Raw genomic sequence first — 16117 nt, forward strand, 5'->3', positions numbered from 1 at the left:
GCAAACTCTGCTCATTGAAGAGGCTAAAATCTGTTATCAGCATGTCTTGGTCTATGTTCTCTCTTCTTTTGTCTCTTTCAACAGCAATTTTTTGACTTAAACATTCTACTTTTCCTTTTCTAGGGAAAGAATTATCTGGTGGTAGCCTATGTTTTCCCTGGAGAGTACTTTCTGGATTCTTTACCTTCATAATTAGCCTTATGCATTGGTGTTGAACAGTAGGAATGGCATTCCTTACTCTGGGTCACATTTCTTGGTGTTAAGGATTTAGGGTCATTTGGCAGAGATAGGATCTTTTGGGGACGATGGACTAGTATATAAGAAGGTCCTACAAGATCTCTGGGAATAAATGTCACTCCTGATTAGCACTGAAGACAACCATCTCTGAACTGAAGCTGAAAACTTTCTTGACTCTCTAAGGCTGATTTAAGTGTTCCATCTCAGGCTTCCCTCGTGCCTGTCCTATCTAGTCCTATAGGACATGCTGTAATTGCTTTTTACCACACTGCCTTCCCCAACTACACTGTAGGCATCCTGAAGATAGTCTCACCACTCAGATTCCTGGGCATAATACATGGTGTCATGGGTCTGACAGAGGCCTTCAAGAATCGAGTCCAAGCCGAAACCGGTTTGGCTCAGTGGTAGAGCGTCAGCCTGCGGACTGAAGGGTCCCAGGTTCGATTCTGGTAAGGGCATGTACCTTGGTTGCGGGCACATCCCCAGTAGGGGGGCGTGCAAGAGGCAACTGATTGATGAATCTCTCTCATCGATGTTTCTAACTCTCTATCTCTCTCCCTCTCTGTAAAAAATCAATAAAATATATTAAAAAAAAAAAAAAAAGAATCGAGTCCAACATGTCTCATGGATGCTGCAGGAAGCTCCAACTCAATGGGTTCCAGTCTGTACATAAGAATGGATGAGAAAGAGAAGAGGCACCAAAGATGAGCTAGCTTTTATGAGACATAAGGTGTGAATGGTGTGACCCTTCAAAGCAAAGTGCCAGCTGAGCAGCTGGCAGAACCACTGGCTTCTTCCTCTTTATTAGGCCCCTCCTGGTCACACCACCCTCCCTGCTGAGTTATGGCTGCCCTGCTGACTCAGGCAAAGGTGAAGCTGATGATGCTAAGGACTTTAAGGGACCTCATACTCAAAGTAACTGCAGATACAAGCCACTTAGAGGATGATATACACATTTAAGCACATCATTATAAAATGCAGTGTGTCCTAGAAGATAGTGGTTTATATTACTGTCTCAAAGGCTTTTCTACCAGGTTGTTGTTGTTTTTTTGTTTTTGTTTTTGTTTTTAAGTAGACATTTTTCCATAGAAGCTTTTAAAATGGGATGATGAGATGCTTTTAGGCTCAGCTATACTTGGGATCAAATAGGCTTTTAAATTTGGCTGTTTTTCTACAGGACTTGCCATCTCTCGGGGGCCTGTGTTCACAATCCAAACAGTCAACTTGTAAATGAACTTATGATGCAAGATTTTTTTTGTAGAGTTCATCCTCTTGTGGATCAGAAAAACAGTTGTTTTCTTTCTTTTTTCTCTCACTCATGGAATATAATGAACAACATAAACTGATGAACAAAAACAGATCTAGAGACAGAGAAGCATCGATCAGACCATCAAACCTCAGAAGGAAGGTAGGGGAGGGTGGGGGTAAGGGGGAAAGATCAACCAAAGGACTTGTATGCATGCATATAAGCCTAACCAAGGACACAGACACCAGGGGTGTGAAGGCATGAGGCAGGGGTTAGGGGGTAATGGGGGGGGGGTAAGGACACACATGTAATACCTTAATCAATAAATAAAATAAGGAAGGGAGTTAAGTAAAAAAATACAAATAAAGCAAGAAAAAACAAAACAAAAAAAAAGTTTTTATCACTGTGAGAGGACTTCTTATAAGTGTCCAACAAAGAGCAAATAAAATAAAACAAATGAACAATGCTTGAAGACGAGGCACAAAACTCTTCTAATATTAACTTAAAAGAATAGGACCCCCAAAAGAGATAGTAGAATGCTCTTTTCTGGTAATCCTTTAAAAAAGACTAAATTTGCAACTACCTAGAAGAGTTTAAACATGACCCGGGTGAAAGTGATACCTTCCCAACCGGCCCTATCAGCTTTCTGCCTTGTTCAGGACAGACATGCTCACAGGTGTGCCTCCCACACCTTGGTTCTACCTGAGCTCCCGAGGGCAATGCCATGTATACATCCAGAGCCACGGTCCCAACTCTGTGGCCAATATTTGCACTTCTATCCAAATACGTTTGTGATAGTGCATTCTGAGGAAATGCTCACCTTTAGCAAAGTCCCTGAAAGCTAACAGTGTTGTGCAGACGGGGTGAGGCGGTATCTACCTGCCTACTGGCTCATTCTTGCAGCATCAAGGAGATTTATAAAGTGCTGTCAAAAGCAGGATCCATTCAATTTGCTCAAAAAACTTAAGAGGAAAGATGTATAGGTACATATTGACTTTTTATTGTGCTATCTTTATTAACAATCGTATAATTATTAGAAGTCAGAAATTAAATGTATAATTTAGGCATATATTTTGAATAGGTAGGACTTAGGTAGTTTAAGTCATCTCGGGATGTTGTGGCTAAGATATATTTTTCTTAATCAACAAAGGTATTTATTGCCCTAGCTGGTTTGGCTCAGTGGATAGAGCATCGGCCTGGGGACTGAAAGGTCCCAGGTTTGATTCAGGGTCAAGGGCACATGCCTGGGTTGTGGGCTTGATCCCCAATAGGGGGCGTGCAGGAGGCAGCCAGTCTGATTCCCTCTCATCATTGGTCTTTCTCTCCCTCTCCTCTTCCTCTCTGAAATCAATAAAAATATATATATTTTTAAAAGGTATTTATTAATAGTAGCACTTATAATAAAAATTAGGAACCAATGCTCCCCACAATAGAATGTTAGTGGGGGTGGGGGCAGGTGGAGGGAGAGATGCCAGGGTCAGGTATATAGATATTTATAGGCAGAGGAGATATAAATATGTATCCTGTTGGTTCTGTTTCTCTGGAGAACCCAGACTAGCGCAGACCCCTGGCATCAGTATTTTTTTAAAGCTACCCCATTGGTTGAAACATTCAGCTCTGGTTGAGAACCTCTAGTCTGCGAGTTCTTAAGCCCTGTGGGGCCCAGGTGGCTTCAGAGGGTCTGAGAACTCTCTGAACTCAGAAACGAAAGTGTGCATTTCTGTTGTCTGTATCTGATCCAACTCCCAGCTGACATCCTTGCAAAATAATTGTTTGGTTTTGTTTAAACATCTCCAGTCTTGGAAAACACCCTCCTCTCCGAGAGAGCCCGTCTCATCTTAGAACAGTTGTAAGGAAAGTCAGAAGCTGAGTTTCTAGGACTGGGTGAAAAAGGTGGAGGGGTGGAGAAGTACAGATTGATAGCTCCAGAATAGTCACGGGGGTGTAAGGTACGGCCTAGAACATATAGTCATTGATATTGTAATAACTATGTTGGGTGCGGGTGGGTACTGAGAATATCGGGGTGGGGTGAGGTGGGGGTGGGGGAGCACTTTGTAAAGTGTATGATTGTCTAACCACTACCCTGTACACCTGAAAGCAATACAAAATAATACTGAATGTAAACTGTAATTGAAAAACCGAAAAGATCAAAAAGGAAGTTGATTTTGAATAAAAGAATCACAAAACATCAGTCAGAAGGATATCTTCATGTGCAAACTTATTACAATATTTTCCATTTTATAATACTACTGCGTAGCTTAGTATCTTACTGGGGTGTTTAAAATCTCTATGCCTGGTTGCCTTGTCTATAAATTGAGGTTAATACTATCTAGCTTAATACCACAAACAACTTTTGTATGGAGTAAATTACATCACATATGAAGTGGCTAGCAGAATGCCCAGCGCACGGGATGTACCCAATTATTAGTGGCTGATATTATTATTAACACAATTATCAAAGTGCAAATATTATAATGACCAGCTCTGCTCATGAGGTGATATCATAGTATATTCTGAACCCCAACCCCCCACCCACAGAGCTTGGCACAAATCTGTGCCCATGGTAGGTACCAGTAAGAATTTAGGTTGAACTGAACCAAATGAACCACTCCTACCGGATTATTCTGTTCTTTCAGGGGTATTTCAGGTCCAAGTTCTGCCTCGAGGCTGACGGCATCAATGCATTCGACAAGCACCTCCTCGGTCACGTCTCCGTTGCGGGGCGGATCCATGGCACTGGTGTCTTCGGGCTGGTCAGGGTGCGCAGCGTCAGCAACCTCCTCACCCTGAACGGCTGCATTTTCATGTGCATCTCCTCTGGGGTCAGCCAGCGTTGGCTCATCTGAAATCATAGCTGACTCACAGCGCACCTCTGCATCTTTGGGTAAAGAATCACTATTGGGCATCTCGGTAATTTCTGCTTTGTCTCCAGGGGCGATGGTGTCAGCAGCATCATCAGACATCTTATTATCTGCCAACATAATTACAAACAAAAACTTTCTGTCTTAATCTGAATTGCTGGACTTTAATTCAAAGCCCTGAATGATTAAATTACATAAGTCTGCTGGGGTAAATCAATAATAAACTTTATGGAACCTTGGGGTGGACTGAATAAATATCCCAAGGATATCCTAATTCCTGGAATCTGTGAATGTTATCTTATATGGCAAAAAGGGACTTTGCAGATGTGATCAAATTAAGGATCTTAAAATTCGGACATTTATCTTGGATTATCTGGGTGGGTCCTAAACGAAATCCTAAGTGTCCTTAGTAGAGAGAGGCAGAAGGAGATTTGACTGCCAAGAAGAAAAGGGGTGTGATGACAGAAGCCGAGATTGGAGTGGTGCACTTTGAAGACAAAGGAGGAGGCCATAAGCCAAGGAGCTCAGGTGACTACTAGAAGCTGAAAAAGTTGAGGAAACCATTCTCCTCTGAGAGACTCCAGAAGAAACCAGCCCTACCAACACTTTGACATTAGCCCAGTGAAACTCATTGTAGACTTCTGACCTCCACAACTGTAAGAGAATACGTCTGTGTTGTTATAAGCCACTAGGTTGTTGTAATTTGTTACAGCAGCAAGGAAACTAAGACCTACAGTGCTATCTTTAACCTTTCATGGATCTCTTGCTTGCTTTGCACTGATATGCATAGGGTAACGAGAAGTATTATTTGAATCTGTGAAATTATTTATGTAGTAGTAAGACTTGGTTAATTACATTTGTCATAATGAGAATTGGCATAGAAAATACCTAAGAGCTTATTAAAAAATACGTGACATTTAGCTCTGCCATGTAATCAGAGGTTCACATTGAGAAAGAGACATACATACACATAAGTATGCTTTGTTGGGTACCAGTTGGTGAAGGCCTGGTACCCAACAATAATTTAAACAGGGATGCATGAGGATAAAACGGGAAGGAAAGAAGTGTTGTAGTAAGCCATTACAAAACAACCTGGGAAGCAGAAAACTCATTATCATGTAGATATCATGTAGAACCTCACGGTTCAATAGAACTTTTTCTGATGATGAAACTGTTTTATATCTGCACCAACCAGTGTGGTAGATAATAGACACATGTGGCTACTGAGCATGTGAAATCTGGTTACTGACATATTTAAAATGTTAATTTTATTTAATTCATTTTGTTTAATACATTTTAAATTTTATTCTGTTTTATTTATTATTTTTTAATTTTATTGATTATGGTATCACATAATTGTCTATTCTATTTTAAATAATTAAAAATTTAATTCTACAAAGGGCTATATGGCTAGTGGCTACCTTATTGGATAGCACAGATCTAGAAAGCTAGTTCAAGATAATATATATATATATATATATATATATATATATATATATATATATATATAATGAAGACAGTGTTCTCGCTACACAAGAAGCCAAGTCTCAGGCAAATCAATGGGCATTTTTGTTGACCATGGTGTTTACCAATTGGTCAAATCTAAGGAAAGTAAATAAAACCATGGTATGTGAGACGCTAGTTAACATACTGGCCACCTGGTAGTGTATTGTAACTTAGAAAGAACTCATTTCCCCAGCCCTCATAAACCCTCAAAGAGCAGTAGTCTGGCTATTTCCTTTTCCTGCTACATCCTCCCCTTTGGTGAAGCACGTTCCTTTCTGTTTATCACAACACTTCCATGTCTTGAATCTCAAATGTCTATCCAGTCCATGGAGACAGAAAGTAAATTAGTGGTTTCCAGAGGCTGAAGGGAGAGGAAATGAGGAGTGACTGCTAATGGGTACAGATTTCTTTCTTGGGTGATGAACATGTTTTAAAATTAGGTAGTGATAATGGCTGTACAACTGTGTGAATATCCTGAAAACCACTGAATGGTATACACCTTAAACGAGTGAATTCTGTGCCCTAGTCGGTCTGGCTCAGTGGACAGAATGTCAGCCTGAGGATTGAAGGGTTCCAGATTCAATTTTGGTCAAGGGCACATGCCTGGGTTGTGGGCTTGATCCCCAGGAGGGGGCATGAAGGAGGCAGCTGATCAATGACTCTCACCATTGATGTTTCTATCTCCCTCTGCCTGACTCTCTGAAATCAATAATATATATACAAATAGTGAATTTTGTAGTATGCGAATTTTATGGTACATAAATTACATCTTAATTACTAAGATGAAATATATATGAAATTCTAGCTCTTGATAAGTAGTTCTAATGGCCAGTTGGACATCTCTTCCTGGCCAAAAGGAAACGTGTGGTCTTATCATTAACATTAGATCTTCCTCTTAACTTTTGTGTTGCATTTAATGACACCCAGATGTCCCCAATTACCCAGGATAATCAAGGTTGGAGATGGTCTGTCAATAAGTATGATCAATTCCTAGTTGAAACACTAAAGCATGATACAAGGCTGCTGTACAGAAAAGGGCAGTTACTGTGGTTCATGGAGGGGGCAGACTGAGGGAGGCTACTTGAAAGACATTGTCATTTGGAAACTTCTAAGATGTTTGTGAAAATGTGGTCAGGATTGGCTTAGGATGGAAGTTGGCAAACCACAGCCTGCTGGCTAAATCTCGCCCTCCTTTTGTTTTGGTAAATAAAGTTTTATTGAGACACAGACATGCTCATATGTTTATGTACTGCCTATGGCTTCTCAGAGTTGAATGGTTGCAACAGAGACCATATGGCCCACAAAGTCCAAAGCCTAAAATATTATTTATCTGGCCCTTTAGACAATGTTTGCTGACTTAAGGCCTAGGCCAGTGGTCGGCAAACTCATTAGTCAATAGAGCCAAATATCAACAGTACAACGATTGAAATTTCTTTTGAGAGCCAAAGTTTTTAAACTTAAACTTCTTCTAACACCACTTCTTCAAAATAGACTCGCCCAGGCTGTGGTATTTTGTGGAAGAGCCACACTCAAGGTGCCAAAGAGCTGCATGTGGCTCTTGAGCCGCAGTTTGCCGATCACGGGGCTAGGACACTGCTTGACTGCCGTGGCCTAAAGAGTTCTCCATTCTAATTTATCCTCTCCTCATCTGGATCCTAGGGGCAGGACCACAGGAGAATGGGTCTATGAGTAAATGATGTTGAGACATCACTTTTATCCCTAGTTTTGGTTTCATCAATAGCTGGTCACCGACACTGTCTATTTTCTTTATAAGATAATTTGAAAATGCTTATCATTTACCTGGATTATTAAGAAGCTCCAAACTATTTCACTTTTCTATAAGCAGGAACATAAACCTGGTTGTGATAAACATTTGTGGGCAAATAAAAGGCATTATGAGCTCTGTCCTGTGTGCTCTACCCTAAATGTGTTATGAGACCATTCACCATGCTAAAATACTTCAGCACACACCAGATGCCAAATGTGCGAGTTATTTGTCATTTATGCCCTGGCAGTGGTGCGTTGACATCTGAAGCCCCCTATTCAGGAATATGCTCGCCAGAGGTCGTCAGTTAGCATTTCAATATCTGTAACTGAGAGTTCACCTCTTGAGAGGGTTCAACTTTCACCCTCTCGGATAGGTACTCCAGGGTTTGCTAATTAGCATAAGGGATATTAGAAATCATTTTCACTGATGAAATGGCAATGGGGCTTAAGGTAGGTGACTGGCAAGAAGTAACGGACAGGTTCTTTCTGCCCTTCCCTTATCAGGGCACACAACTGACTGAGCCCAGCAGCTGGTTGCCCTGTGGAGTATTATTTTTCTAGTTCTTCTAGCTCGGTAGTCGGCAAACTCAGTAGTCAACAGAGCCAAATACCAACCGTACAACGATTGGAATTTCTTTTGAGAGCCAAATTTTTTAAACTTCTTCTAACACCACTTCTTCAAAATAGACTCGCCCAGGCCATGGTATTTTATGAAAGAGCCACACACTCAAGGGGCCAAAGAGCAGCATGTGGCTCGCGAGCCACAGTTTGCCAACCACTATTCTAGCTGATTTGGGGAGAACACGAAACCTGAAGCTGAAGAGGTTCCCTGAGTCCAAAAGGACAGAGCGAGGACATCATCAGGCTCCAGGAATGAGCTGTATAACTGAGCCCCGTGGGTAGCCTCCATGCGAGTGAGCGGCAGAACTCTGAGAACTTTGTGGCAACACCACTCTCTTGGTGAGGAGGTTTACACAGGCGGAAACCTACAGCCCTCCCTCATCTCTAATGGCCAAACTGCCTTAGGTCAGCTCACCTCAATTCCAGAAAAACTGCTCAACAAAATCTCTCTTCTCTGCCCCTGCTCTGCCTTCAACCAGCAACACAACGCCAAGAAGTCGAGTATTTGAACTGATACTATTAAAAATGTTTACGGACAACTTATAAATTTCAGAAGGACTCTATTTTTACACCTGTTTATACAGTAAAAATGGGCGCTAATACTATCCAGCCCTACTTTAACTTCCAATTGTACAACATCTCTAATCGCTTTACTTCTACCTCTTACAGGTCTACGTCTCCCCTAAACCAAATCCAACACAAGAGAGGTCTTTTTTGTTTGTTTTGGTGGACCTTTATCTACTCTGGGTGTTATTATAACAGGAGAGACGCAATCATTTTTTAAGACTCTCTCCTTTCGTCTGAAATCATCAGAAACTGTGAGTTCTGAACACAGCTGTTTCTGAGCAGTGACGGATGGCATCCACCCGGACCACAGCAGTGGTGCACACCCTGCTTTCCAGGACGGCCTCCGCCCTGCCTGGGCGCCCAGAGGCAGTCCAACTCCAGAATCTCTCCGGATTCATGGTCAAGAGCATTGATCCGCGGCTTTGATGCTGGGGAGACTCCGCCCGCAGAAACAAGGAGGCTTCTTCAGTGACTCCCAGGAGAGGAAGGGGGCGTATAAAGGAGCCTTTGTGGCTGGGAATAAGTTAGTTTTTTCACAAGTACATGCAATCATTACCTAACACGCTCCCAGAACGATGCTATGGATTGGGGTAGCAGCATCACAGTTCCAAAAATAACTTTACAACAGAAGACGTGATTACTATCCTTCAGAAAATGAATAATCCATTTAGTTTATTCCTGGTCACTGAAGGCCCAGGAAATGAATTCAGCTAACAATAACTACTTAAATAATGATGTAAAACAGCATCTCAAGTAAGGGAAAGGTGAACTAGACTGACCTCGTGCAAGGTGGGGGGACCTTCAAAATATATCTGAATGGTTTTAGGCATGATGGGATAAGAGCATATGCAAATGTCCAGCATCAGAAATGAATCTGCATGCTCAGGAGGGGCATCTGGGTGGCCGGGCCAAGAGGCCACCTGGAGGACTAGGATGGTGGGAGGGATGGGATTATGAGGTGGGAAGAGCTGTGTCCTGTCCCTCCGTCCCTTTGTGCGTGTCCTCACTCACTCTGTTGGGCTTCCTCACTTCCTGCTCTGTAGAATAAGGCTGGACAAGATGATCCCAATACTTTGTTCTCAAACACCAGGCTGATGACAGAGAAAAATGAGGACAAGGTAGCCAGTATTTTTCATCAATCTAAATTTATTAGATGTAAAGGACTGCCTTCATTTTCCAAATTTAGCTTTCCTTGGGATTAAACTGTCTTTCATTTTTATGAAACAGTGATGCAGTGGATGGATTTCTTTTTAATGGCTTCATTTGGCAAAACAAGAATTTGGTAACACAGCCAAAACCAGTTTGGCTCAGTGGATAGAGGGTCAGCCTGCAGATTGAAAGGTCCCAGGTTCGATTCCGGTCAAGGGCATGTACCTTGGTTGTGGCCACATCCCCAGTAGGGGGTGTGCAAGAGGCAGCTGATCGATGATTCTCTTTCATCGATGTTTCTAACTCTCTATCCCTCTCTCTTCCTCTCTGTAAAAAAAAAAAAAAAAAATCAATACAAATAAAAAAAATAAAAACAAGAATTTGGTAACACAATTTTAAAAAGTGCCGGTCAGCAAAGGCCCAGGAACAACAACTCTGGAAGAGAGGTTCCTAATCCGTTCGTAACATGCCTGGCCCCATGTGTCTGCCAGACGTTTTTCTGAAACATAGAAGGGAATCATTTGTTTTCTAGCTTAGAAGCACCTTTGCACAGCATCAGCGGCCCCTCAGAATCCAGCTCCAGACGCTCTCTCTACCTCCTCAGCTCTCAGCACACCCTGACGCCTGCCTCACCAGACTTTCCATCAGAGGCTCCTAAACCATCCCACCTCTCTGCCTTTGCTTAGGCTGGCTCCTCTGCCCAGGAGGCCCTGCCTCCAACTCCTGTTTGTTTCTCGACGCCTAATGTCACCTTTTACTCCGAAACTTTCCTTCACGTGCCCTGCTCCTTCCGAAGAATTAAATGGCTGCCTCTTCTCTATTTCTGCAATACTTTTATGTGCTGCTTCTATTGCACTTAATGGAATAGTGCAATGTTTGTCACCGCCTCCTCTGGGGCTGAGACCAACAAGCACCTCGCTTGGTTTATTGTCCTCAAATATTTACCGAAGTTACATATACTGTCCGGTGTTGATGTAAGAGGAACAATGCTTGATTTAAGCCTGTCTGATAAATAAATGGCTGCTTCTATGGACTGAGTCGCTGAGATTCAGGGAGGCCCCCTCCCACCCTCACATTCCTTCTGCCCTGGCTCCCTTACGCCTCAAATTCCACCCTGAAAGGTCCGTGCCTTTGCTTAAAGCTCGCGATGTAAAGAGCGTATCATCCTTTCCTGAGCTCAGATTTTGACGGAGGAAAGGAAGGAGAGAGTACGGGGTGGATATAAATGAGGTGGGAAAGGGGCCACCAGGAAGAAAAGAGGGCAGCAAGGAGAACGCCTTTCTCACCCTCAGGGTCCTTGGGTTGCTGAGCTATTCGGGAGTTCAAGAGACATGGATTTTAAAAGCCACCTGTTTGTAATCTTTCAAGATGTTTAGGCTGGTAACTGATGGGATCGGTTAGGGCAGGATCAGAAATCTCACAGCCTATAGAACCGTCTTCCTACTGTAGGAATGGGCAATGAAGTTCAGGTGCCTGATGTGAGAGGAAATACCCCATTCCAGGGAGGAGAGAAAGGGTGGGTGGATGGGGCTGGGCTAGAGGGTCGGACTCAACCCCAAGGGCTGTGAGTCCGGGCGATGTCAGTTTAGGATGTTGGCTGGGGTGGAAGGCAGGAAGGACATGGGTCTGTCTCAGGGAGGGAATGATGAGCTCTGGTGGGAAGTCAGGGCCTGCACTCGGTTTTCCAAGTCCAAGGGTAGGCAAACCTCAAGGAGTCTCTCCCCCTTCCCCCATTCCCCCCTTCTTGCCAGAACCGCTCCCTCTGCGCCCCTAGCTGCCCAGACCCTGCAGCCCGTCGGGGCCTCCGCCCCGGGACCTTGGGAAACTTTCTCAGACTTGCTCGTTGCTGGGACTGGATGCATCAGGCTCCGCGGAGGGTCCCGGCGGCCGAGGGTGCAGAGCCGGAGCGCGGGCGTGTGGGTGTGTGCATGAGCGTGGACCCGAGCGACACACACTCACACACACACACTCACACGCCCGCACCCACGCAGGGCCCTCGGCCGCCCCGCCCGCGCCGCCCTGCTGGACTTCACCCTCCAGCCCGGCTCCTCCGGTCCCGCGCGCGGCGCCCAGTCCCCGCCGCAGGTTTCCCCCAGCACAGCGAGCGGACTTCGGGAGGCAGGACCCGGAGGGGCTCCCCACCACCCGCCGTCCCGCCCGGGGAAGGGCGCCGGGGGCTCTTACCGCTCTGGCGGCCGAGTGCGGCGGGAGCGCCCGCGGTCCGGTCCCGCCCCGCCACGTCGGCAGGGCTGGCGGGGACGCGGCCGGAGGGCGGGCCGGAGGGGGACCCGGCCGAGCTGCCCGCCCCGTCCCGCCCCGTCCCGCGGTCCGCCCAGGGCTGGCCCCGCCCCATGTGCCCGCCCCGCCCCCTGTGTCCGCCCCAACCCCGGAGCGCTGGGGGCGGCAAGGCGCGCCCCTCCCTGAGCCGGGAGGGTCCCCGCTGCACCTCCCACCTGCTTGGGAAACTTTGCTTTTCCAGCTCTGTCCCTGCGGAGGGGGCGGGGGGGGGGGGATGGGGGGGGGGGGGGGAAGGCAGGCGCCAGATCTCTTTCCTTCTTCCTTCCTTCCTTCCTTCCTTCCTTCCTTCCTTCCTTCCTTCCTTCCTTCCTTCCTTCCTTCCTTCCTCCCTCCCTCCCTCCCTCCCTCCCTCCCTCTCTCTCTCTCTCTCTCTTTAAGAACTGTATATGTGCCTCAGCAACCTCAGCTCTGCTACTTTCTAGCTTTGTTTTTTATAATATATTTTATTGATTTTTTACAGAGAGGAAGAGAGAGAGATAGAGAATTAGAGAATCATCAATCAGCTGCCTCTTGCACACCCCCTACTGGGGATGTGCCTGCAACCAAGGTACCTGCTCTGGACCGGAATCGAACCTGGGACCTTTCAGTCCGCAGGCTGACGCTCTATCCACTGAGCCAAACCGGTTTCGGCTCCTTCTTTCTTTTTAATTTTTATAAAATTTCTTTATTGATTACATACTGTGTCCTTATTCTCCCATTACCCCCCACCTCCCATTCATGCCGCCACCCCCCATGTTTTCTGTGTCCATATGCATGCATATAAGTCCTTTGTTAAGGTGACCAGACATCCCGCAGGACGTGGGACAAATTGTTAAAAATCGGGACTGTCCCGCCAGAAGCGGGACATCTGGTCACCTTACCTTTGGTTGATCTCTCCTTTCCAAAGTGTCCTGAAAAGCCCACAGACAGTCATGCTGGGGAAGGGGTCCCTCAAGTTCAGCAAGAGTTTGCAATTTGCTGAGGCGGTTGAATAGTTTTCTCTTACCCCATTTGTGGCAGTGTAATCTGATTTAAAACCAATGGGCTAAACAGACAGAAGCACTTTCTGGAAAGTCAATTTGGAAATGTGGACCAAAATTCAAGTGAATGAGCTTTGGGCTGGGAGTTCCATGTCTGTGAATGTGTCCTAAGTAAACAGTCAAATAAGCAATTTTATGTTCACTGTAGTTGTTGATGCCAGGGGTAACCGGAAACAGCCTGCCCCATGATAAAGGGTTGGTGAAGTAAACCACAGTAATGTCAAGCAGTCAGGGACAGCACTGTAGCCATTAAAAACTATATCTGTACATCCAATTCGTTGACATGAAAAGAAGGCCATAGGCAAATATTAAGCGGAGGGCAGGGGAAGCCCAGGAGAGGCATGTATATTTATATGTAAGTATATTTATATGTCAGGGAAATGATAGTTTTAAAAACAGTGATTCTTCCTGAGCTCTGCAATTGTGAGTGTTAGCAAATTGTGTTTCAGGTGTGATAGGTGTCCTTTGGTGCCCCATACACACAGACATCCCTGCCTGGGGGAGAGCCTGAACCTGGAAGAAACCGCACGGATGCAGGGCAGGCTCCTCCCTGGCACCAGGCACCTGAGCATGGGGCTTTCCCTGTGTGCAAGCCCTGGCATCCTGGTGTCCTGGGGGAGGGTAACAGGGGAAGTGAGAGAGAGCTCTGCGGACACCCCACATTCTCACCGCACCTTCGTCCCTGTCACCCCAGCCCCCAGGTAGCCAGCAAGAGGTCACACCCTCCCCTGCCTGTCCTCCCCGCACCACTGGATGTTGCAGGAAGTTGGTTGCTGCCACCCACCCCCAGTTCCCTGTCCCAGCTCAGGATCAGGAGATCAGGGCTGCCACTGGTGGCGGTGACAGATGGTTGCTGTCTGTGGGGCTATTCATCGGGGCTATTGCCCTTCGGACACCGGCATTCTCCCCGCACCTCTGTCCCTGTCACCCCACCCCCCACTGCCACCACCTGCAGGGTGATCAGCAGGGCAATCGGCTCCACTCGCACCCGCCTTGGCCTGGTGCCACCTGCTCACCTGCTCCACCATCCTGCTAAAGTCTCGCTCTTGTCGGGGCCCATTGGGGCCCACAGCACCTCCACTGCTGTCCGCTGCCAGCACCACATTGCCAACACCTGAAGTGTTCCACACCGCCCACTGGTGGTCAGCACATGTCATAGCGAGTGGTCCAGCTCCTGGTCAAACTTCCGGTTGAGGGGACAATTTGCATATTAGGCTTTTATTACAGTATATAGGACTAGAGGCTTGGTGCACAAATTAGTGGGGTCCCTCAGACTGGCCTGCGGAATTGGACTGAAACTGCCTCTCCAACATCCCCTGAGGGGTCCTGGATTGTGAGAAGATACAGGCCAGGCCAAGGGACCCCACCAGTGCACGATGGGGGCCAAGGAGGGATGTGGGAGGTTGGTCAAACAGGGAAGGACTGTGGGAGGGCCCCAGGGAGTTTCTGGCCTGTCTTGCTCAGTCCTGATTGGCCAGACCCCAGCAGCAAGCTCACCTGCTGGTCAGAGCATTTCCCCCATGGTGGTCAGTGCATGTCATAACGAGCGTTTGAGGGGCCTTAACATATCATTAGCATATTATGTCAACTGGATGAATGGACACTTAGCCTATTAGGCTTTTATTATAGAGGATATTACATTTTTTATAACTTCATGTTTATACATGTAGCTCTAGTCCATTATTTCAAAGTCTTTATGGAATTCCGCTGTGTGACTATGCCACAATTTATCCATCCCCCAATAAATGGACATTTAATGTGTTTCATGCTTCACTATTACATATAGTGTTGCAATGGCCAGCCATCTTTGTCTATGTTTTTTGTATCTCAGACTGGACATGGAGTAGCCAGGTCACCTTTACTAATATTGTGAAATTGTCCTCCAGTGTGGTTCTATTAGTTATCCGACAAAACTTGTATTCTGTGCCTAGACCTATTCTACATGCTGGGAATACAATAAGGAGCAATGCAAAGCCCTGCCCTCCGAGAACTTACAGTCTATTGAAGGAGAGAAGGGCCCTATCCGGTGGTGGAATAAAGCAGGATATAGAGTCTACAGGGACAACAGAATGATGAGTAAGAGCAAATGTGGTTAGGGACCATCTTGGGTGTTTCATGTCAGAGAGATACTGAGGACTGAGAAGCACACTGGGAAGAAATACCAGTGATTTCGCAGGAAATTTGGGAAAGAGGTGTGTGGGAGTAGAGGAGAGTATAGGGTAGCAGTAGCCAAGTAGGAAAGTTTTCATAATCTTTTAACTGTGTTAAATGCTGCTGATAGTACAGCTAAGAGCAAAATTGAGAAATGACCCTTGGACTTGGCAATGTCGAGATCATTATTGATCTTGAAAAGAGCCATTTATTTGGAATGATGGAGAAGGAAATGTAATTGGAGAGGGGTTGAGAGAATGGGAAGAAAATAATGAGAGACAGTGAGTAAAACAACTCTTTCAAGGAGTTCTGGTGTAAAGAGAGAATCAAAGAGGAAGATGTTGTAGCTTCAAAGGAAGGAATGTATTTTCAAATATGGGGAAATTGTAGCATTATAGGCTAATTGGAATTATACACTGGAAGAGACAGATGGTGATGCAGTAGACAGGCTAATAGCAAGAGTGATTTGCTTGCGTAGATAAGCAGGAGTGCTCGAATGGGAAGGAACTGGCTCTTGACACAGAGAGTTTATTCAGGAGTACAGGGAGAACAGGTTCAGATAGGCTAATAGAGTTTTGCTGGGAGGATGTGGCTAAGATCACCCACACCCTTACATTCCCAATTACTATGTATGAAGCAAAAGCTGGACGGTGAAGAAGGCTGATAGGGAGAAAACAAGTTTGTTTGAAATACGA

General features: G+C 45.6%; 1 protein-coding gene and 1 long non-coding RNA gene across 3 annotated transcripts in view; both read right to left on the bottom strand.

The window, feature by feature from the left end:
* The window catches only part of FAM114A1 (family with sequence similarity 114 member A1), a 60233-nt gene extending 47970 nt beyond the window's left edge, over nucleotides 1–12263 (bottom strand). The window contains exons 1-2 of one of the 2 annotated variants that reach the window (XM_084901066.1): nucleotides 12139–12263; nucleotides 4099–4454 (exon numbers count right to left, since the gene is read on the bottom strand). In XM_084901066.1, the coding sequence (XP_084757192.1) occupies nucleotides 4099–4446 (348 nt within the window). In that variant the 5' untranslated portion in view covers nucleotides 4447–4454; nucleotides 12139–12263. Of the gene's footprint in view, nucleotides 1–4098; nucleotides 4455–12138 lie in introns of those variants that run through there. The other variant, XM_084901067.1, reaches the window with a different exon arrangement.
* LOC311631384 overlaps nucleotides 1–16117 on the bottom strand; it is a 134307-nt gene that overhangs the window by 47970 nt on the left and 70220 nt on the right. The gene's annotated exons all lie outside the window — the stretch shown is intronic.

The sequence above is a fragment of the Pipistrellus hanaki genome, assembly GCF_964339955.1.
Source record: "Pipistrellus hanaki genome assembly, chromosome: 1".
NCBI classification, from domain to species: domain Eukaryota; kingdom Metazoa; phylum Chordata; class Mammalia; order Chiroptera; family Vespertilionidae; genus Pipistrellus; species Pipistrellus hanaki.